The 24,778-nt window shown below is 41.3% G+C and overlaps 1 protein-coding gene across 3 annotated transcripts in view; it reads left to right on the forward strand.

Annotated features, from left to right (window-relative positions):
* The window catches only part of si:dkey-172j4.3 (diacylglycerol kinase delta), an 88,784-nt gene that overhangs the window by 15,924 nt on the left and 48,082 nt on the right, over positions 1-24,778 (forward strand). The window contains exon 4 of one of the 3 annotated variants that reach the window (XM_087835511.1): positions 21,864-21,914. The exons of the other annotated variants lie outside the window; for them this stretch is intronic. Coding sequence (XP_087691637.1) covers positions 21,864-21,914 — 51 coding nt within the window. The remainder of the gene's footprint in view (positions 1-21,863; positions 21,915-24,778) is intronic. 3 annotated transcript variants of the gene reach the window in all.

Consider the following 24,778-nt stretch of genomic DNA (forward strand, 5'->3'; position numbering starts at 1 on the left):
CTTCTTTTCAATCGTTTACGTTCAGGTCCTGCTCACGTTCAGAGCAGTGGCTATCTGGCAGTCCAGAATATACAACATACGTGTTCGTGTTTTGTAGCTGAGAATTACCGGTCATTGTAATGTGACTTTTTTTGTATCATTTGTGATTGAACTGGTGAAAGATGCCTTTAAAAAACATTAAAATACTGCAGAGGAATCAGAGTCGGCTCATGTCAGGTCTGTGTGTAGTACACTTGTAAATTCCGTGCTTGGTCCGGGCTGGATAGATTGGGTCTAGTCCGGATTCATCAAACAACCCTACAAACAGAATTTGGTTGAGTGAGTGTAACAGGGGTGTCAATCATAAGGCCCAGAGACCACAATCGGCCCAGGAAGAGACTCCAGTAGACTCTTGTCCCAATAGACAGCTTTGGAAAATGGGAAAGAGGGCATACATTTTGGACTTTAACCTGTGTTTTCACAAGTTTTACAGTTTCTCCTGCTGTTAAAGACTTCCCTCACATCCATTCATACAACACTAAAGTAACTAAATAGACACTGCCTGACAATAGATAAAGAGTTAAATGTCAGAAAAGTTCCTGTTTTTTTTACTATCCATTGTAGACATTTTCTGCGACTTAACCAAACATGCCTAGTAATATAGTAACATAGTAAGTAAGCCACATTCATTTTGATTAGCTAGCATTGTGGCAACATGTCCATTGGTCACAAGAATCGCTACTCCTCCTACTGAATTAACTCAAACTTAAACAAGCTGATCATGGGAAAGGTCTTAACCCAAACTGTGCTTAAGGTTTTAAAGGAAGAATGCCGTGGATTTCGATGAACCGCAAACTGGATGAGTAACTGATGTCTGGTTATATTGGTCCGTAAGGTCTTAATGCATGCTCAATCATCCAGGTAAGTAAATCCCAAAAGTTGATTCTGTTCATCTGGACGTAGCGTTTTCAGTGGGAGAAACGTTTCGTCACTCATCCAAGTGACTTCTTCAGTCTCAGCTGACTGCAGGTTTCCCCAGACTTATTGTACATTTTCACAATAACTGAACCTAGCCCACTTAATGAACAATGGGCTGGGAGGTCTCTCTATGGTAAATGGCCTGGACTTTGAATAGTGGTTGTTGATCAATGGTCACAACAGTTTGCATATTAATGGTCAAGGAACTGACCTCACAGCCCATTGTTCATTCAGTGGGCTGGTTTCAGTCATTATGCAAATGTACTGTTTATAAGGTTGGGGAAACCTGGAGTCAGCTGAGACTGAAGAAATCACTTGGATGAGTGACGAAACGTTTCTCCCACTGAAAACGCTACGTCCAGATGAACAGAATCAACTTTTTGGAATTGGTCCGTAACAGTATCACAGTGTGACTAGCTGGGAATCCTACAGAGTTATCAAATGCTGAGTGAATGGAACAATTACATACTGTAGTAAGTTTGTAAGCCGTGCATTCTCGGATGGTTGCATTCAGAACTGGGAGGGTAAACAGCTTTTAATGTCTGATCTGAGTGTGTGACATTTTCATTCTAACCGATGCAGAGGTGTTAATGTCTAGAAAAGTTTGGGGCTTTTGGGTAAAAACAATGGCGGGCTTTTGAGAGCCCTTATTCCTGTTGTTGTTGAGCTAACTTGACAGGTAAAGCTAATTTTCTTCTTCTCTCAGAGCTCTAAAGGTCTAAAGAGTCCTTTGAATGTAGATTATGTAGTGTGGCTGAAGCAATGTGAAAGCATTTGAGATTGTTTTGATTCAGCAGAAATTCTCTATCTATATCTATCAATCTATTGCGCCTGAGTAAAGCGCGCATTAGAAAAAAAAAAACACTGTTGAGCTTTGATTCTATTTTTATAGTCTTGATATAGCACTACTTGTGGTTATTTTCTTTGTGATTACATGCTTATTGTGGTTGCCATCTTTGGCTTCACTCCTGCAGAACGTGCTGTGCACAGAGGTTTCCTCCTCACATCTCTCATGTTTCACTGCAGGTTTTCGTGTCTTTCATTTTTTTGTTTTCTTCACGTTTTAACATCATTTTTTGAGCTTAATGTGTCTGCCAAACGCTCACTTCCCGCCCTCACCTCAAAAGCTGCAGCATTTCTCTCACAACAATCCGAGCTGAGCACAAACATCAAAAAAGATTTAGATCAGTAAAACCAGGTTGACTTCAGGTGCATTTCCTGGTCCCTGCATCCCAGTATTGATCTCTCTCCTCACTCTTTCCTTTCTCTTGATTTCATTTCCCCTCCCCCCGTCTCTATTTTGCTCCATCATTCCCTTTCCTATGCATCTACCAAGCCTGAACCGTCATCAGTCTTCCGCAGGCAGCAGGCCATTAAAGAAAGTGTGTGTGCTGTGAGACAAAGTTGATGAGTTATCTGCAGCAGCTGTGTCTACCATGTTGACGCTCACTCATGGAAATGTGCTAATGATGAGGAGAGAACAATATCTTGTGTGTGTGCTCATGTGTGCTCTCGGTCATTAGCAGAAGTGTGTGTGTGTTTGTGCTATCACTGACGGGCGTTTCAGTCTCGGCAGGTGTGCAGTTGTCTGCTAATGTGCTAACGGTGCGTTATCAATCAGTGAAAGGTGTTGCGTCCATGGGCATTTACCGCTCGTGTTCCTCTGCTCGTTACCGGAGACTGACAGCACAAAGCACGAGTTTCGGCGTGTTTGTCTCGTGCCTGTGAAGCGATATCTCTCTCTGCCAGCAGGAGATGGATAATATACCCTCAACTGGTTCCGTTCGCTGAAGCTGCGCAGTTTGAGTTGACTTTCCTCACAGGTTTCTGATAACATCTGCAAATGTGTCTGTTTTTTTCCCTCGTAACACCTGCAGGTAAAGGCGCTACGTGCAGCATTTTCAACATTTTACAACTACATTTACAAAAAAGTGTAAATAAACATGAAACGATTTGCAAGTCATTCGAATTCTATAAAACAGCATATGAGCTGTTGCATCTGAGAAGTGTCATTTCCTCGTTTTTAAAGCTGAAAAAGGAGCGTTGTGTTGTAGCATCACAGCACGTTTTTGCATTTAAGGACTGCCGAGACCAGTTGTTCGACTTCACAAGTGCTTCGCTATTTGCTCGATGGAGGATTTCAGCTGCCCAGTATTGCGTGGTGTCACTTGTCAGCTGGTTTTAGCAGTTGACAGCTGTGGACAGCAGCAGGGCCAGCCTAGCACCTGGACTCTCACTACGATGACGCGCTGTTGGAATATGTGCAAAGTGAATAAAAGCAAGTCTTACGGTAGTTCGTGAAATAGGCACGGTCTTTATTTTCATGTCCTTGAGCACAACTTTTCCTGACTCTGCTTGCATAAGTATTGATTTGTGTTCATGTGTATGAACAGAAGTAGTTTTTTTGTTTTGGGTTTTTGTTTTTCCATTTTATCGCTTTGCTGTAAAAGGCCGATTAGGTATTGTTGTCACCCTGCCGCTCGGGCCGACAGCATAGACACCCAAGTTTGCGAACTCAAGAATTAGGCAGCGTACAATTCTGATATTGATACCATAGGTGTATCTACTAAAGGTCTCAGATGAGTTTGAATCTCGGTCAAGTTTTCTGAAAATCTTTAAAACAATAATCTGAGAACAAGGCGACTGAAACTGATACGATAGGCGTATCTACCAGGAGGCTGAGTGGTAGCAGTGGCGGCTGGCAGTATTTTTTGCATAGTGCCGCGAAGAAATCGAGGTGCAACGAGGCAGCAAAGCAAGGCCGTTGCATTCAGCCTTGTGACACACCTGCTCAACCATCGAGCTAAAAACCCAATATTTTGTGGTTTCAAAAGGCAAAAAATGTCTGCGTTTGGAGTTTGGAGGGGTCATTCATACATCGAGTGACCTCACTGCTCGTGCTTCAGGATGAGGTTCAAGTCATACACGTCACAGTATCATTTTAAATGTGTTACTAATTTAAAAAAAATGTGTTGCTTGGTTAGGTTTCATATGTAGAAATCACATGGTTAGATTGGTTAGAAAATGTAATGCTTACCAGGTCTTTTTAAGCTGCCTTGCTATGCTGACACGTCCTCCCTTTCACTGGACAGAATACACGTTTCTGATTAGATGATTTGATTTTGATACATCTCACTAAAACATGTCACTTACAAATTTGGTAAGTGACATGACATGAAAAAAGTGATGTGGCGATTGGTGTTCATTGCAAATAATTGCGTTCTGCTTTCATTTATATTTTACATGAATTTTGTATACAAAAGACTGAAGGCTGTGCAACTCTAAAGTGAGGTTGCAGGGTGGTACACTTGGCATTTCAGTGCATGAAAAAGTAAATTGGGACAAGGTCCAAACATTGCAGAAACCGTATTAATGCTTGGCTGAAAGGGGAAGTTGGTGCAATGGAAGAGAACTGACAAATAAATGAAGATGCCCGTGAAACTTAAGGCTTAGATACCCGCTGCCGTTTGTGCTTGCCTACATTTTCCTTCGCTGATAGATTTTCCAAGCAGTATGAAGCAGTGTGCTAACTGTAACATTATTTAAATCACATGAATAAATCAGAAATCAGCTTTCCATCCTGTTTTCCATGTTATCATTTCTGTAACCGCTTCTTCTTCTGCACCAGCAGCAGCACTTTATACCCAGATCGTAATATTAATGTAACAGTAAGAGATGAAAGTGCACAGTAATTTGCAGCTTCCGTAGCTATTATTCAGTGAATTTGCTTTAAATTTGGCGTTTAATTTCGTCGGAAACCCGGCAGACTGCTGCAGCCTTGAATGAGAAAAGGCCTGAAAGTTAGAAAATTGGAGCTTTATTAGCTGATTGCATTGTGGGATTGTTGTTGTTTTTTAAAAAAAATTTTTTTTATTGTGGTTTAGTTATTTTCAGTTGTTGCTTAATTTCAGTTTTTTTATGACGCTGCAAAAGATGAATGTGCAGCTGTTATTAGAAGCACAATACCCTGTAGAGTAGAAAAAAGTGTTGCGTTAGCCTGGAAAGCTAACTGGAAAGCTAACGGCTTAAAAGAGAAGCCGTTAAAAGCAAAGATGTAGCTTCATGTCTCAGGTCTCGCATATTGTATATGGGTTTTGTGCAAGTGTGGGAAAGTTGATTGCAGAAGGAAAAAAACAAAACAATACATTAAAAAATTTGTGCCAGATCGTGCTGTTCAGTGAGTGCAGGCTGTTTCTGTTAAGAGGACGTGGAGGCCAAAGCACTTCCTCTGATGCATACACCTCGTCCTATCAGGGTGTTGGCCTTTAAAAGCAGACAGTGTGCATTAGGGCAGTTTTACACTTCTCTCTCTATCTTATTTCCCCGTTTCCCTCTTTCTGTTTGCTTAACTTTTGTGTTTCATTTTTCCTGTTTTGCTTTCACGCCTCAGCGCGCCTCTCGGTTTTATTTAACCCTGCTGCTATCTCTTCATCTTTTTTTTTCTTTTTTGTCTCACAGGGGCCAAAAATAGACTCACTCTCTCTCTGGGTTTTTGTCAGCCTCGCTCTCTCTCTTAAAACCCCTTTAACAGGAAGTAAGAGACAGCCACCACATCGTTCACACACACACACACACACAGACACACACACACACACGCACACAGTGCTTTTGCAATACTGCTGTCCTGAGAGATCACATATATTTAGTGATTCCATTTATTCTTTTTGACTCCACCTTGCATTCCAATATTTTGTGTGTGTGTGTGGCAAGGTGTTTCTGCGCAGTGTACCAGGGGCACGGAGAAAAGTTGTTGTACCATAGGCACAAGCAGTGTGTGTGTGTGTATACATGCATGTGTTGAATTGCCTGTGAGCCCATGCACTGTTATCAGCCTTGACTTTAAGTACCACATGAAGAGAAAGAGACTGAGTCAGCAGCACAAAAACACATCTGCTAATGACACTTGAAATAAAGTGTGTGTGTGTGTGTGTATGTGTGTGTGAGTGACAAAGAGAAAGGGAGAGCCAGCTCTATTCATCATATTCACTAGTACATTTCCTACAATTACAGTAATTACAATTATTATTCTTACTAATGCTGCTGCTTACCTGCTGTGTTTCAGTACATCTTTCATTATTACAGTGTCGTGATCATTAATTTGTCCTCTTCTGACAGCCTGTCAGCTGCACAAACTAAATGCATGCTCATAAAACTGCTTTTTTTAGGTTTAAAAAATATTACACTGTCATGGTTTTTAATGTAAAATCCGTCATAGAGTCTAGTACACTAAGCACCCTGGGTATGCAACTCGTTTTTAGTGCTTTATATCGTTATTTCCTCATCTGTCTTGAAAGAACAGGCTTCTTCAGCATACTGGTGGACAGTTAGTCCGCTCTTATTCTGAAAGTTCAGTAGCTACAAACCAGGTAGTTATTAACCCTTCTCTATGAAGTAGTTTGGTATGTTTTAAAGATGGCGGCAGTGATAGTTGTGTTTTGTGTGAACGTTTGTAGTGAGTGTTGTGTTGCTTTCTCCTTCCATATTTGCCCTTTTGCTCCATCTTCGAAGGTGGACAGTTAAAACAGCTGTGTTTAAAATACCTTTCTCTATTGGTGCAGTCAGATGACACCTAATTATAGGCAATACCTTAAGGTTACACTTTGTGAAGTAGCAAGAAGCAGCTGCAGACAGCATGTGTCACTGAGGTCTTTGTCCATAGACAAAAGGCATCCCAAAAACTGTAAGAAAACAAACCGGGAATCACCAACTATTATCCATTTAGTTTGTTTTATTGAGACAGTAAGGTGAGGCCCTGTACATACATTTTTATAAACACCCGTCTACGTATTTTTATAAATAACGTATACGTATTATTTTATAAAGATTAGGAAGAGTATCGTATATGCAATTTTTAAAATTAAAAAATACCTGTATATGCACACACATATACAGGTTGTTTTTTTTTTGTGTACATATAGGTTCACACGAATACAGTTATGTTTTTTAGAAACACACGTATACGTTACATGTATTTATTTGTCAGGCTCTGTCCGGAGCATGCCAAAGCAACAGTTGGCGATGTTTCCATGAAGCCCTGAGTATACTTTCTGTGACTGCTGAGGTACGGGTGATGTCATTAGTGATTGTGTGGGATGGCCTTTTTGGAGCAAAAACTGACGTAAATCACAAAATGCACCTGGCTGTGTGGCAGCTCGCCTTCTACCGTCTTGTTTGTTGTTTGGATGTTGGTTTTGGATCCAAAGTTGCACTGCTTTTGTCATCTTTGTCGATGCGTACGACTCGCTGTTTCATTCAGCGGATCCCTCTCGGGAGATTCATAGTTTCTCAGTGTGTGAGGGCTGAAGAGAAGTCGTTTGATGTAAGAAGACACCTTTTAGTGTGTCACAAACCTGTGTAGGTGTGTGGTTCACTTCCTGCAATGTGTTGCGCAAGAGGGCTCCCCTCTGTGTTCCCTGTGGATTAGACGGTGACAGTAATATGTGTAATCCTATGGATCTGAATTACTCAGAAACTTGAGATGTTACTGATAACATGTAAGCATGCGTGGCCAGTTTAGTCTTTTAGCTGTAATTACTATTTGTGTACTATGATTATTCATTTTGAAAGAGTAGAATTACTTAAATGTACAGTGGAACCCCGACTTACGATTACCCCATTTAACAAAAAATTCAAGTTACAAAGGCACTTAATGGCAATATTTCTGCCCGTGTTACGGCAAAATGCCCACGTAACGAAATCCGCTGGCTCTGATTGGCTGAGCCCACAATGCCCACAATGCCTTCCGAATCATGTGACAACTCCTTGGCTTTCGTACTTGCGCTTCGCTGTTCCACTTGAACGACAACGTTGTTGCAGTTAGCAATTAGCCTATAGCCTATCGTTCACTCAAAAGGCGCGATGGGTGCCTCAACTTACGAAAGACCCTTGGGAACGAATTAATTTCGTAAGTCAGGGTTCCACTGTAACAGTAATAACAAGTCTGCGAGGTTGATCTCGAGTGTATTGAGTGCATTTTATAAAGCCTAATTAAAATCCAGATTCAGGGCTGAAGAGAAGAAAGTGTGGCCAAATGAGGACTTTGAGCTTATACGTGGCATGCAACTGTATGCAAATACTTTGATTATCTGGCTCACACCGCGACCTTGCATTACAACCTAAATCGACATCCTGCTACACCACATCAGATTTTGTGCGCTGCGGATGTACAGCAAATTATAGTGATAACGGCAGGGAAAGAGATCAGAATATTAGAGATTAAATGAGTCAAAACCTGTAGGTCACAGAGGGGCTTCGATTGCAAAAAAACAAAAAAAAAAACTGTCCTTAGATAGTAGCGCAGCTTCCTGGAAACGATGAGTAAAATCGAGAACGAGAGCGACGTAGAAGTAGAGTACACTGGCAGTCAGTGTGACTGTACTGGAAGGATGTGGCTTCCCTTCTAAAAACAGCACATCTTATTTTTACACAGCTGTGTGTGTATGCGTGTGTGATGTTCGTAACAGAGGAAGACTGTTTTCATTATGAAAGAAAGGTACAAAGTGAGACACAGGCGCAACATGATAGACTGACATAGATGTAGTAGATAGATAAATTGATTGATATGATTGGATGCTTCTGTTTTAAATTGTTTACGGAATGGAGGAAAAAGACGATGAAATTCATTTATTTTCTATTTCTGCTTTGGTTGTTGGTCGTAAATTCCCCTCATCTTCTTTTTGTCTTTTCTTGCTTCTCACCTTGGCTCTCACTCCTCAGTTTATACATCGTTGCAGTACTTTAGTCCATATGAGTGACTCACATGGACTAAAGTAGAGAAATTGGTTTAAAAGTGATATGAGTTAGACGACTAAACAAAAGCATGTCTGAGAATTTTTGCACGGTTATGATAGAAATGCACTGCATGTAAGCTATACTGCTGATAATGATGACAGTCATAACACAAAGTTGAGGGTTAGCCTTATAAGTTGTGTTTTGGCTAAAAAATACCAGTTCAATGGTAAAAAGATTGTTTACGAGCAGTAAACCCGAGCGAGCTTCCTGCTGGAGCGTTCATTTGTGCTTTCGGTTTCAAGTTGCTGGGACTGAGCTGCGCCTGTGGTAGCGTTTGTGCAGCACGCTAGCTCAGTGGTTACCGCTGATTTCATACGGAGAGAGCGTCGTGGGTTCAAATTCACGTGTGGCATTGAAGGCATGAAGAGTATCACTTCATGGTTAATTAAAGTAAAAAGAAAAAACATCCCAAGTGTCATAGCGATGTGCTAGCAAAATTCAAGCTAGCAAGCAGCATACGTGTTTTAAAAGTTTGAACTATACTTAAGGCTGACTCCAGAATCAAGTCAGTCTTCAAAGACTTCCTTGTTAAAATACCCAACTTTACGGGATTAAAAAGTCGGTTTAAACCTTTGAAAAATAGTAAATAACAATCAAAAGTAAGGTTTTAAGCTTTAAGGATAGTTACCCCCACGGTGGCCAGAAAGCTGTAAACGTAAAGCTAACAGGTGATAGCATAAGTCTTTGGGTGACAGTGAATGTAAAGACAACCCCAAAGGTGCTGCTGTAAGGCTGGGCCAAACAAGTCAAACAGTCCTAGAGACCAGTCGGTGATCCCCTGGAAACCTCTGGTCACTAGTGACTTATGGATGGCACTTCTTTTATTTGTTTTTCACTGGCAGAAAAAAGCTTCCACACTGTGCGACTGAATGTCCACCATATAGTTGTAATCTCCTAAAAACGTTGGTCAACTGTGCTAAACTGCTATTTCATGGTCACAATGGATTACAAAACCAAAGGGAAGGCATGAAGTCTTGAAATGCTTTTGGCAACACAAGGTGAATGTCAGCATTTTCTTGCAAATAATGATGGTATTTTTCATTGCGTCTGCTTGCACAACCCTAACTGCTTTGCAGTTTGTAGTTTCTTAATGTGAGCACTAAATAAGGAGTTGGCCCAAGCATTTCCTGTGCAAACACTGAGCAGCTTTTCACACATGCCTCTCTTAAGCATGTTAGTTTGAATACAAATATTATTTTCACTCTTGCTAATTTGACTGCATGAGTTAACACATGCAGAAAAAGACCCAAGACCTTTACAAGGGTTCAGCGCTGGGTGAAATCGAGAGGGTATAAATAAAACCCAGTCGGTCTCTCAAAGGAGCTTGCCTCCTTTTCTCCATTTACGTTGAGCGCACACAGGCTAGAATATTCATCCCACTGACTTTCACCTCATATAAGGTAAACTCCAATTTTTCCAGTTGGAGGCTTGCAGGACACGGCTGAAGGAATGCGGCCAGTGCGTTGGTACTTTCTGTGCAAAGACCCGTGTTCGTAATGAAGTATTTGTGTTTACACTCATAGACATAGACAGGTCTTTTTTGGTGGTCGTGTGTGTTATGACCAAATAAGCTGTCAGGGCCAATATCTCAGGATCTAATTGTGGTTTTTTTTTGTCCTCAAACCACAGTTAAAAACCAAAAACAAACGAGACGTTCTTGTTTAATAAGTGACTTAAAGTAAATCAAAAATAAAGCTTTTATTTTGTCATTACTGATGAGTCACGCTCCCCTCATGAAGACTTTGGGTTTTTTTGTTTACATAGGCTTCCCAACTTCCAGCTGGCATCTGTCCGGCACACCTTAATTTAATTTAAGGACATCCAGCAAATCAACGGCATCTCAATTAGTGGAGATGGAACACTGCTGCGCGGACCCAGCCCCCCTTTGCGACTCAAGCCGATGGCGCTGGCAGATTTTATCACACAAACCTCGCTTTAGTCTGGCTTTTAAAAGCTTCATTTCATTGATTGACCCTGTTGCATTTACTGTAATTGCTGATGCCTACATATATGTGATTTTCTTTTTATTTAAGTGTCCTTTTAACCTTAGCAGGCAGTGTTATTTTTATTTTTGACCGGGCACTTAGCTTAGTTGGCCGCAGAGGCTTTCCAGGTTTGGAATGAAACTTCCTCCCAAGGACATCACTGGCACAAAAACATGAGGACAAGACGAGGTATAATCATATTAGGAAGGAGCGCTTACCCAGCCCGAAGTCGCCAATTTCACTCCATTTCCATCTCTGTCTTGTTCTCTGACTCTGCCTTTTTGGATTTCAGTGCCTTCCCTTAGTCATCAAGCTTGAGGCTGAGCCAGACACTTAATCATATTAGAGTTAGAGGTATTGGCAAGTTATCAGAAAGACAAATATACCCCAAGTTTCTCTCCATCTTTTCCTTTTTCTTTTTTTTTCTTGACTCGTCTCAAGATTTTGAGTGTAGCTAATGCGATTTGGCCTCATGTACGTGACATACATGCACTCAAGACACTCCAAAAGTGTTGACATGCACCGAGAGTTGTACCAGGAAATAAAAAACACATCAGGGTCATGGGAGCTTCTAAAACACAAAGACCTGATTAAATATCGCCGTTAACAATGGAGAGGACAAATAAAGAGAGTAAAAGAAGAGCGAGAAGGGGTGATGGAAAGGAGAATAGAGGAAGTGCTGAGGAATGGGTGTGTGAATAGGTGTGTTTACTGGGTGTTATGGTGTGTGTCTGCTTACTCCAGACTCCTTTTGTATTTAAAGTAGGTCTGTGTTTGTGTGTGTGTGTGTGTAAGGCTAAAAATAGATTGTCAGGCAGGACAGTCTCCTGGAATTTCATCTTTAACACCGAAACAAAGCAGTGTCCCAAATAACCCCTGCATGTGCATGCACCGCACACACCTCAGTGTTGTAAATCTGCAGGTGAAGGCACAGAAAGATTGCGGCCTGGGAATCCAGCCTGCGTGTGGCTTCCTGAATATGTCTGCCGTGGAAGTGCGTATGCAAATGAATGCGCATACATGTAAATGTCAGCATGATTTACCCCACATCCTCATACCGTATATATAAATAGCAGCGGAACAAACAATATGGGAAGGGTGCATTAACGCCACTGTGTCATGGTTTTAGGAGGGAGTTTATCACTGTCCCGTAAATTAAATAAACTGGGCAGTGGATTTGTTACTGCTCAGATTTAAAACCGCGTTTCCCATGAACACGTGTGGGTCCTTTCACAATAAAGTAAGGCATTTGTTGGTTCACGTTTTTACCCCTCGGCTGTTAAAAGCTGACGAGGGTGTTGTCACCACCTGGCATGGACCCCAAGTTTGTGAATATTCAATTAAATTCAAGTTTATTTATAACACAGTAGCAGTTGCCTTAAGGTGCTTTATACCATAACGTAAGGCCCTACAATAATACAGTGAAAACCCCAAAAATCAATCCACCCCCTATGAGCAAGCACTTGGCGACAGTGGGAAGGAAAAACTTCCTTTTAACAGGAATTCTACCTTTAAATGCGCAACAATAACCTTTAGTTAGCCTGCAGGCTGAGACTATAAGGCCTGAAACACATTAAAAAAATGGCATTATCTTGTTCACAGTAAACAAAGCAACATCTGAGACTAAAGGCGTAACTGGTTACGACTTACAGTAGCACTTTTTTTGTATTTCATGCATGTCTGTGCAACATGTCTGCAGATGAATGAGTAAACGTGTGCACATGATAAGATCAGCAGCGTGTTGTTGTGGCTGAAGCGCAGGATTCCCTTCAGTCTGACGAATAGAAGCAGGAATCTGAGACACAGATGGAGCGCTGGGGCTCCTGCTTCTGTGAAAAGCCACACACACACACACACACACACACACACACACACACACACACACACACACACGTTTGTCATGCTTTCTGCACCACCACTAACCACTCAGCAAACTCTTTGCTGAAAGTCTATTTTTGTCATCCTGTGTCTATGTTTGAGAAACCGAGCTTATTCTAGAATCAGGCTCTTTACTGTATTTGGTAAATCCCCAACCGTTCTCTCTCTCTCTTTGTTCATGCATCAAGTTCCTGTTTTTCTTTTATTTCTTTTTCTTTTTTTTCTACTTCTGTCTTTTGGCCTTTTTCTTTGTTGTGTTCCTTTTTTTGCCAGTTGTTACTTTTTTTCTCTCCTTTCATTTCCGTTCTTTGTTTTTCTTTCTTCTTTCATTTGCTCTTCCTGACTCTTCTTTTCTTTTTATTCACTTTCTTGCTTTTAAATAATGCTTGTTTTAATCCCTTTTGCAGGCGTCCTTATTTTCATTTTTGCAGAGGTCAGTCAGTTCGAGCGTACAGCCATGCTGCGCGGCAATCTGGCGCTCGTCACACGAACACGCAGGGATACACACTTTAAGCGCAGCGTCGCACGAACGCCCACGCGCGCTCCCACCCCCACCTGTCGTGCAGGCGAGAGAGGGGAAGAGACCTTGTTTTTACCGCAAAGAAGCAAAGTTCAGTGCATGTATCAAAGAAAGGAAAGTCTTTTCTTTGACTTTTGTTTTCTTCCTTTCTTCTAATAGGGTCGAGCACAGCTCTTCTTCGTCTTGTGTCACACCAACGTTTAGCCAGCGTGGCTTGATTTTCCGAAACTTTCGCTACACAATATATTTTCGACACGATAAACGTCTCCTACTTGAATGTTTGTGTTGCTATTTTAAGCTTTCTTGCAGGGCGATGTTAAAGCAAGACGTCTCACCAGACCGCCGTGTTGAAATGAACATGAGTAACACGTCTAAGTGTAAAAACATCTGATAACAACAAAAAACATTAAATAAGAAGGAAAGGTTGTTTGAATCTGCCTTTAGAGACACAAAGTTAAAGTTCAGAGGACGGCAAAGGCTGCAGATGTCTTCTTTAAGGTGTTAAACTAGTTGATAAGTTTGTTGTGTAACTTTGGTCAAACGACTGTTCATACAGCTAGAAATTCATAAGATGAGTCAAATATAGACTGCTTTCAGACAAACTCTGACATTTTTCCCTTCACTTGGTTTCTTTTCACACAGAGAAAATTACAGGGAGACCAAAATGTGTCACTACAAACCACGTGAGAATGTTGAGTCAGTTTACTGGTCAGATGTTTCTGGTGCTGGAGGAACAAAAGTAAATACTGTGCTCTGGACTTTGACCACCTTGACCCTTTCTCCTTTGCTTCCGTTTACTTACTTGTACCTGTATACAGATTCGATCTGCAGTGAATGAGTCATGTATGGTGTCTTTGTTCTGGCTCCTTCCTCTCACCCCCAACCTGTTGCAACAGATGGCCGCCCCCTCCCTGAGCCTGGTTCTGCTAGAGGTTTCTTCTTGTTAAAAGGGAGTTTTTCTTTCCCACTGTCGCCAAAGTGTCTGATCATAGGGGGTCATATGATTGTTGGGGTTTTCTCTGTTTTCTCTGTATTATTGTAGGGTCTTTACGTTATGGTATAAAGCACCTTCAGGCAACTGTTGCTGTGATTTGATACTATGTTAATAGAACTGAACTAAAAATTAAATTGAACATTCTCATATGCACATATTCAAAACAAACATGGACAACAGACATTAAGAATACAACAAAATTACAAAATACCTAAGTTATGATAAAGAACTCATCCAATGTCAGGATTGTGGCATATCATATCATATCATGCAAATGATGGGGTGCTGAACACTTCTGTCATCTGATCCTTTTTGATAAAAAACATAATTGGGGCTGGATCAGGTAATCCTGAATCCTCCCTTAGTTATGCTAGACTGCTAGGGGCTTCCCATGATGCACTGAGGGTTTCTTCTTCACTCACCTTTGTTCACCTGGCTGTTTTAGTCTGAAATGCTAACATTCCTAGCTTGCAGTATATTCACACTGAACCCCAAGTTACTCTCTGGTGTGTTCATTGGAGTATGAATGTGTGTGAAGGTTAGATAGAAAGCAACTGGGTGTAGAATAAAGTGCTTGTATGAATTTGTGTAACAGAATAAATGAGGCATGAAAAACTGTTTTGAGTCCTCCAGCAGAGTAGGAAAAGAGTAGAAAAGCGCTATAGAAGAACCAGTCCATATACCATTTGCCATATACAAGTAAAAATGGAGGCCTTTTAAAGCATATTTTATGGCCTTTTGTATGACAGTGCTAGTGTAGTTTGCTACTTCTGCTGATTTTTTACTTTTGCTGATCATTGGCACTAAATACAGTAGAGTGAGAGTCACCTAGGCAACTGGAGCCAGAGTGCAACTCAATTTTCACTTCAGCTCGTTTGTATTTATATAGGACCAAATCAGGTTAACAGTCACCTCAAGACCCAAGAATATCAGAAAGAAATCCCACCAATCACACGACTGTCTGTGAGCAAGCATATGGCAACGGTGGGAAAGAAAAACTCCCTTTTAACGGGAAGAAACCAGAGCCAGGCTCAGGGCTATCTGCCCTGACTGGTGGGGTGAGGGGAAAGAGAAGACAGCAGTAGTGGTGTCAAAATATGAACAAAGAAGAAAAAATGCATCATGGGAAGTCCGCAGAGACCTATTTCAGCATAACGAAGGGAGAGTTCAGGGTCACCGGATAAGTCTAAACGTAAAAGTAGAGAGGGTGTTCGTTGGCTGAATCCAAACTGGGAGCTGGTTCCATAGTAGCGAGGCCTGAAAGATGACGGTGCTGTCTCCCATTCTACTTTTAAACACCCTTGGGACCACAAACAAGCCTGCAGTCTGAGGCAAAGTGCTGTGTTTGCCCCAAAATGTGTTTTTAGCCAAATCTGGCAGTGCTTTTCCTAAAGACTCTGAAGTCCAAATAAATTCTGACCTCACCTTTTAAGCTGAGACTTGCATATGTGATTTAGTGCACTTTAGTGCAGTGAGTTTGAGTCACTTTTGCTTGCCCCCAAAAAAGCTAGTAGTAAAGTCGTATCACGTTCCTTTACTGAAAAACAGTTCTTTATGTAAGCGCCTCAGCATCAAACTCCACCCACATTCAAACTCCACCCACATCATTCAAACGTCCACGTGAGGCAGCCGGAGCCAAACAAAAGGATTTTCAGCCCAGATAGGGAGGACCTCAGAAACGCACAGTAGTTTGATCATGCTACATTTGAATGCAGTAAAAAGAATTTGTCTCACAGCATCGACTGTTTTTGCATATGTTACGTAGAGCAAGCATCACTTCCCTCTCTGGTTACACAACGTGTTTCCAATTGCACGATGCCACCGTGAAAAGGCGAAATCATCGCTGTTGTGTGCAGCAGCCGCCCACCCGCCTAAACGCATAGAGCCAGAACCCGCCTACGTATTAAAGCATACTGTAATCCTTGGCTTTTTGCACCTCCACTACCAGGGCCGAGAACCCACCTGAGCAAGCTTAAGCAGAGAGAGAGATAAAGAAAACAGTAGCGTCAATAAGGGTGTATCCGGCACTGTGTTTGGGTTTCATAATCACACACTCGAGGAGCGAGGAGTGGCTTTTTTCTTACTTCCAAGTGTCCGACAAAAGACCACAGGCGCTGGTATTGATTTTACTTGAAAGCCAGAGGAATTTCTGTCGTAGCCGCAAGCCGTGCTCTCAAATGGATATAATAAAAGCAGGGACACACACACACATACACATAAGGGCCCGTTTCCATTTTTAGAGCCTCCTCTGGGAAACGTAGTCTATATTTAGGAGGTCAATTTGTTAAACAAATACAGCGTCAGCGTGTTGGAAGACTGTCAAAACACACAGGCCATGTGCTTCCATCAGCGTGTGTTTATGTGTGTGGATTTATCGTCTCGCGCATGCAGACCGAGGCTATTTTAACTTCACATTTTATGTAAACAGCGAGCCTCAACGTGATGGAGGTGATGGAGGGAAGAGGGGGCAAAGGTGAGCTGGTGCTGTAGTGGAATTTAAAAAAAAGAAAGAAAAGAAAATAAGGCGGTTGGGTGGTGTAGGTGGAGTTCAGTTTCATTAGCATGACAGATAGGTGAGGGGAGAGAAGTCCTCTTGAAACGGCGCACTTTCACATGAACGTGTGTGTGTTTTGCAATAGCGGTTGCTCTGCTTGTGTAAATCCCTCACGTGTAGCTTGTCCTCACCAGTTCGGTGTTTCGACACTTTGTGCAGTCAGTTTGCCAACCTGATCGAAGGGCTTTGTTGAGTAATGTTTCTGCCTGCTTGGATTTCATGGTGAAACCACATATATGTAAATGTCTTATGCTGCTTCCTTTTACTTTGACATTTTTGCTGTTTTACCCTGGGGTTTGGTAAAGAGAGGACCACGTGATGGACAGCTGAAACCTGATAACTGGATAGACGCATGGATGTTTGAGAGATTAAGCCAGATAGTAGTTAAATTGCAGGAATGTCTTAAAGACATAAAGACCTGGATGACCTCTAATCTTCTGCTTCTAAATTCAGATAAAACTGAGGTTATTGTACTCGGCCCTGAAAATCTTAGAAATATGGTATCTAACCAGATTCTTACTCTGGATGGCATTACCTTGGCCTCCAGTAACACTGTGAGGAACCTTGGAGTCATTTTTGACCAGGATATGTCCTTCAACGCACATATTAAACAAATATGTAAGACTGCGTTCTTCCATTTGCGCAACATCTCTAAAGTTAGAAATATCCTGTCTCAGAGTGACGCTGAAAAACTAGTTCACGCATTTATTACTTCCAGGCTGGACGATTGCAATTCATTATTATCAGGATGTCATAAAAGCCCCTGAAAAGCCAGTTGATCCAAAATGCTGCAGCAAGAGTCCTGACAGGGACTAGAAAGAGAGAGCAGATTTCTCCCATACTGGCTTCTCTCTATTGGCTCCCCGTTAAATCCAGAATCTAATTTAAAATCCTTCCATCTGATCTTAAATACATCACCGTATCATCCCAGTAGAGCACTTCACTTTCAGACTGCGAGCTTGCTTGTTGTTGCTTCAACTTCCTGTTAAAAGGGAGTTTTTCCTTCCTGCTGTCGCCAAGTGCTTTCCCATAGGGGGTGATTGTTGAGTTTTTCTCTGTATTACTGTAGGGTCTTTACCTGACAGTATAAAGCACCTTGAGGTCACTGTTGTGATTTGGAGCTATATAAATAATCCGAATTGGGATGAGATGTCAGCTTTAGTTTTAGGGAACATCATGTGATCCAGCCTCGTCTTATCCTTTCACCTGGCCTCTGTATCACCCCATCGTCCAAACCAACCTCTCTAACTTTGTCTTTAACCCTGAGCTGTCCCTCTGTTGTACTCATTTCTAATCCTGTCCCTTCTGGTCAGTCCCAACATCTTCAGCCTCCTGTCTTTTTGTCAGTGCCACTGTCTGCAGCCCACACATCACAGCAGGTCTCACTACCATCTTGTAAACCTTCTTTGCACTCTTGCTGCTATCCGTCTTCACCCTGCCTGCACTCTCTGCCTCCCCTCTCTGCTGCTGTCCGTTGCTTCAGATGGTTGACCTCAGGTATTTAAACACACATACCTTCACTCCCCCTCCTCCCTGCGGCTTCACTGTTACACCTGTCTCTCTGTCATTCATGCACAGATGCAGCTTTTGTTAGTATGAAGTTGAGCAATGAGAGCAACCAGTGGTCATACCAGGTCCAATGCTAACCGTGTCTTACCATTGCTCACAAGGTGTCCTTTGTCACCAGTGACTCGGGTGTCCACTACAAGGCTCACATTGTAGGTCAGGAGGTGTTTTGCACTTTTTTTTTGAAAAAAAAAAAAGGTATTTACTCAGTTTTCACTTTTACTCTCACTCTCCGTTTTTTCAGTGTAATGATATGGCAATTATCCAGCTAGTCTGTTGAAAGTTACAATCAGCAATTAACAGACTACTTTATGAAAGTTAATGTCCCTTCTTGCGGCACCATCCTGTTTCATTTTTCATCCGTTTGCACCTTGCCACATAACTTTGCCACAAAAAGAAGGAAAAGGCGTCGTGACCTTTGCAGTTTTATTCTAGCTTGTTAAAATCAGGACACTGATACATCTTCATCAGTGCAGTGTCGGTAAATTGGATGTGTACTATGAGCTTGTGTCAGATTTAAGAGGTGATCGACTGCTTGCCTCATAAAGGGAGAATTAAACCGCAGGAACTGAGGTGACCTTGTTCCCTGCTGCTCTCCTCCACGCCTCGTTTTGGCAGGTTTTGTATTGTGATGGATGGAGCAGACCTCTGCATGTCTAGACCACATAATCAGCTTTTTTTTTTTTTTTTTTCATGGTGATGGCTTTGACGTGATGCTCCATCCTGCACACTCTGGTGGTCTAAACGGCTTAACCTAGAAGACCAGTGGCACTATCGGCATTTTGAGCTCTGTGGTGAGGGTGTGACAACTCCCTGGAGATTTGATCAACTTCTCTTTGTCAGTGGGGATTTTACTGTTTCTGAAGACAGTCACATTATATGAACTAGAAAGGTGAAAAAAGTGAAGAGCGTTGATTGATAGCTTTGAACATATTACTGTCTAAAAAAATGTTTTAGATTATTAGTAGCAGTATCCTAAAAAAACTTTCTGACAATGCTAGCCAGCTAAAATACTTTACTTAGCATGTGTACATTAGCATTGTACACGGTAAGCTAATTCTGAGTGCAGCTCTACCTCTTTTATTTGCTAGCCAGCTAAAACTTTTATTGCACCCGAAACCTCCAGCAAGTGCTCTAATTCAGTCATTCCCAAAGTCACTTTAAAAACCAGAAAATCCCACAGGGCCCACCCAATCGTAAATCTTCACTCTAGTGAAAGAGACAGTAATGCATGTTCTTAAAAGGCTGTTAGCTATAAATTGCTAATGCTACCCAGTCATATGCAACGTCTTAAGGGCAATGTGTGAAAAACCTGCCACTGGGACACAGACACGATTACCAGTTTCAGTTCACTTTTTGTATGAATACATAAACTTATATTACTACGTAACTGTACTAACTTATTACTGTGGCCCGCCTGCAGTACCTTCACAGGCCACCAGGGGGCCCACACTTTGATAATCACTGAACTAGACAAATCAGTTGGTGGGGAAAAAAAGTTCCCCACCAACAAGTTCCCACAAAGTGACCTTCTGACCTCCAGTGTGCACTTTGTAGTGGACGGCTATCTATAACATGGCCTAAGGGTGTTAAGTTACACACAGGATGGCAATGCACTGGTTACTTTTGTGGTTTGACTTCAGCTGTCCACTGCTGCTCATTACCAGAGGGATTTACACGTCATGAAACATAGCTGAGATCTGAGATCATAATATTTCATCTGTATTGAAAATTTCAGCTATTATGCATGAAAGGGATGGTTACAGTTATGTCCCCTACAGCTACTCCAATCTAGTAACCACAGCTGAAAGTGAAGTTTGAGCCAAGTTATGGTAGTTGTAAGTTATTCAGCTGTATTCAAATTTAGCTCCCTAGTCTGAATCCTGAACTGGTGGTTTAGTGTTTGAATCTCAGCAAACAGCAACACTTGTACCTGTTTTTGGTCATCAGTTTTACAGGTGTGCTGTGATAAAGCAAAATATGCAACAAGTATGAAGTTTGATTTTTTTCTTGTGGTGATAGATGAAAAGATCCACAATCAAAGCAAACAAGGAATGAAAGGTGGCCTCACAAATCTTAAAATGAGACGAGTAGATGAAGAAGAAATGTTTGTTTGATAGAGGAGAAAGTGGAGAAGATGAAAGGAGGAAAAACACTGACGGTGAGTTGTGGGAATGACTGCAGAAGGGGCGTCTTATAACGCAGATGACGTGAAAAATGATCCAAAACTGTCTGAAGACTGTAGGCGATTAAAAATAGGAAAGAGGCTGGAGAGCTGGAGGTGGCATGAAGAAAAAATCAGAGTGAAAAATAAAGGATGAGGAGTAGGAGGAGGTATTGATTTGGGTAGTAAACAGAAGGCCTGGATAGAGGAGGAATTGTTGAGGGGGATGAGATGGAAGCATGATATTGATCCAAGGCAAAGAATGAGAGTTAATGGAGTGAGAGGAAGAGACTGGAAGAAGAAGAGCTTTAAACAGCAGGAATAAAGAAAGTAAGAGGTAGAAACAGAGCAATGTGGAAAGAAGACGAGACAGAAGGAATAGCTATGTTTAGGACTTTACTTCCACCTTTATATAAACCAAGACTGGACTCTTGCCCACAGAATATGACACGTTATTGTGTTGAATCCATGCTATAGCACTACCGCTTTCAGATTTACACTTGCCAGCCACTTCATTAGCTACACCTTGCAAATACGGGCTTAGACTTTCTTTTGTCTTCAGAACTACTTCAATTTATTGTGACACAGATTCAAGATCCTGGAAACATTCCTCTGAAGGATTTGCTGACTGAAGGCCCATGATGCAAATACTTCCCCCACACCACTACGACATTTGGATGGTGCACCACTGGACCACTACAATTCTCAACCTACCACTCATCTTAAACACATGAGTGGTAGGTGTGGTCTTCTGCTGCTTTTCAGAGATGCTCTTCTGTCTCCTTTGGTTGCAATAAGTGGATATTTGAGCAGATAAAAGCAGTTTGGCCATTCTCCCCTGACCTTTGACATCAACAAAACATTTTCACCCAGAAAACTTCCATTCACTGGGTATTTTGTCTTTTTCAGACCACTGTTTGCAAACCCTACAGATGGTCTTGTGGGAAAATCCCAGCAGATCGTGGCTTTTTGACCATGCCAATTTCAAAGTCACTAAATTCACCTTTCTTCCTCGTTCCAATGCTCAGCTTGGGCTTCAGCAGCTCGTCTTCACCATGCACTGAGCTACTGCCATGTGACTGGCTGATTAAATATTTACATTAAAGAGCAGGTGAACTGGTTGGCGAGTGTAGATGATGCAGACTAATTGCAAATCCGCACTTGAAAATAACACTAATAATAATAACAACATTATAGCTGGTTAGTTGCTGCTTTTGCTGATATTTCATCAATGTCTTCATATGATTTTTTTTTTTTTTGCCACTTTGTCGAAGCCGCTTGTACTTGTTTTTCGTATGCACGCTCCAGGGTCGTCTAACCTGTGTTCAGTAGCTAGTTTTCCTTGGCTGTCAAACCTTTCTCCCTGCTCTAGTAAAGATCAGTTGATCATTGAAACCTCTTGACCAGTTATTAAAATAGACTTTGAGGTGAATTTGTGCTTTTTCCCAAAACAGATATTTCATGCTGATTTGAACACCTTAGACGCCACTATGCATCACCATCCAGTGAGTTCATGTTTTCACTTTTGTTTCTGTTACAATTCACATTCACACGGTGACTGAAATGTTTGGCTCCATAGGTAAGCTGACCTACTGAGTCCTTGCCATAGACTGTCTATAAAAGATGGACGTACCCTCGAGTGTGAAAAGTCAGTGTTGAAAAAACACATTATTTGTAAGGGCCTGCAGGGGGCGACTCCATGATGAGGTGTTTGCTAGCGTCATGTGTCATAAATACAGCATAGTGTACATTTAGTGAAACATGGTCCGACTGAGTATAAATTAAATAATAATGCAGGGTATGCTTGGAGCCATGTCTACTTTGTGATTGACAGGTTATTAGGATTTAATTCAATTCAATTTATTTAAGTAGGTGACATCACAGTGGCTTCATCTATCTTTTAGACACAGTCTGTGGCCATTTTTTAAATTCCTTTATTTATTTTCTTGAAAAACCGGATGTTTAATTTTTAAATGGACATCTTAACCACTGGTTGATTTGCACCCACGATTTTCTTGTTAAAAGCTTATACGGGTTTCAGGTCTGCTGATCATATCTCTCCTGTGGTTTGACAGGAATGCATATACATCATTACCATCTCTCTTTTTTCACACGAACAAATGCACACGCACGATCGCTATATCTGATCTCTAGGCCGTTGAAACTTTTAGGAAGGAGAGAGAAACATTTTTGTACTTTGGTCTTGTTAACGTTGGTTGGCTGAGGTGGTGACGTTGTTAATGTCTGTTGAGCCAATAAGTCGGCACCTTACCGAACTAGCCTCCCCATTCGGTGTCAAAATGAAAGGAGTTTGAATCCGATTTTATCAGTTCTTGGATTCATGGAAAATTTTCTTAAAGGTCCCATGCTTCACTGTTTTGGGTTGTTGACATTGTAATCACCTACATGTATGGGACTGTAATTTTATCTTTTCTTTAGATGTTTTTCTAAAGAAAGTTTTAAGCGTCGATTTAAGCGGAAAACAAATAGTTTTCTTTTTGCACTGGAGCTCCAGCAGCAGAAATTAAAACCATCTGCTTCAAATATGTATCAGAACTGCTCTGAAAAACAATAAGCTCAGTCTGAAATGAATTTTTATGAGAGCCAAAGGGAAAGCTGTGTCCTTTATTTAGACAGCGAATGAATCTCCATCAGCAGCAGCGAGGACGCGGGCACATGTTGCAGTGACGGGACAGGTCCTCTGATTCATCTTGTTTGATTTGATTCGGAGTGACTCGACCCTGGGCTGCAGTCACAGAACCAGTGCAGAGGCTCGGAGCTCTTTTATCACACTTAGCGGTGCGGAGGAATTGGAGCTGCACAAACAAGTGTTTCTTCTTTGTGCTCTAATCGCTCACGTCTTACAGCCTGTGTTTATGCAGTCATCCCACCTACCACTTCACATCTGCAGGCCCTTTCTAGTTAAACAATGCGTGTGGAGAATAAAATGTTGCATAGAATAAAAAAGTGTCGAGGCCATTTGGTTACTGTGACGCCATGCATGGCTGGAATATACATGTAAAGTGAAAAGTCAGATCATGCGTGTCCTCAAATCATGTCCTCAAATAGACAACACTGTAGAGCCTCCAGTACTGTAATACATATGCCATAATGAAATTCCTACAGCTATTATAATTACTGCATTATGTTATGTGCATACTAATTCAAGATGCAAATTAATATTTATGTTAAATTCACAAACTCTTGTGACTTCGACAGGAATGTTTAAGAGTATTTTTTAATACGTTCTTTATTCTTTGGAGTTCAAAGTATAAATCAGAAAAAGTTAGGTGAGACAATTTCTTTCCCCCTCAGACAGGGGACAATTTTGAAATTGATGTCTTCTTTAAAAGTAGTGAAAAGAAAATGTCAAAAATACAAATGTAGGTGTTTATATACACTAGTACAAACTATGTGTTGGATAATTGCACAAAGCATTCCCCTTTACTCATTTCCATATTCAATAATGTCAGAAAACTTGCATTAGAAAAAAAATAATAATCATAAACGCTTAAAGTTATAGAAGACCTACCTACCGAGATCTACCTGTATTTTTAAAAAAAGTCTAGCTTAAAAAAGACTTTGTTTGGTGGTTTTATTCTTTAATTTGTAATATATGGAAATTACATGAGGTTAGCTTTTAGTCATTCTGGGCAATGAGAAATTCATTCAGTGCTTTGTGTTTGAGTGAAAACATTACTTAAATGAAGAAGGAAGAATCATTCACACTTCACAGTGTGGAGTTTTGGTTGAAATGGAGGTGGTGGGGGGGGGGGGGGGGGGTTGAGTCTTTTATTTACGCAGAATCTAATTAGCTTCAATCATTTATCTTCAGTTTTAACAGGTGGCCACACAGAAGTCTTTAAATAATGTTGGTAAAGTCTGCGGTTGGTGGTATGGTGGTAAATGTTTGGGTGTATGTAAATGCTGAGCATAGTAAGGTTACAATAAATCGTACTGGAAAATCTGATTTTCATATATGAAATAAAACAGGTTACTTTGCTCAGATGCAAAGAAATTAAAATGTATGCATTCGTCTGCAGTGTTTCTGTACTCCTTCAGTACTACATGTACTAGTAGCTCTAAACTGTTCCCATGAGGCAGAAGAATTCAGATCTGTATTTGATCATAATTGTGAAATTAAAGTGATTTTTAATAGCTGTCAGCAGCGTTTGCTGGAGCGCAGCACAATTCAGTTTACTGCAGCAATTATGTTCTGAATGAGACTGTCGGGAAATGAGTGGAGAGGACAGGAAAAGCCCCCATGGGTTGGAAATCACTCATCTCCCATGACGACAGCACAGCCATTGGCGCAGAGAGAGAAAGCTAGACGGTTTGGTTTTTGCCTCTATCTCTGTCTGATTACTGA

The sequence above is a fragment of the Neolamprologus brichardi genome, chromosome 3, assembly GCF_056152115.1.
Source record: "Neolamprologus brichardi isolate AB-2024 chromosome 3, ASM5615211v1, whole genome shotgun sequence".
Taxonomy (NCBI): Eukaryota; Metazoa; Chordata; class Actinopteri; order Cichliformes; family Cichlidae; genus Neolamprologus; species Neolamprologus brichardi.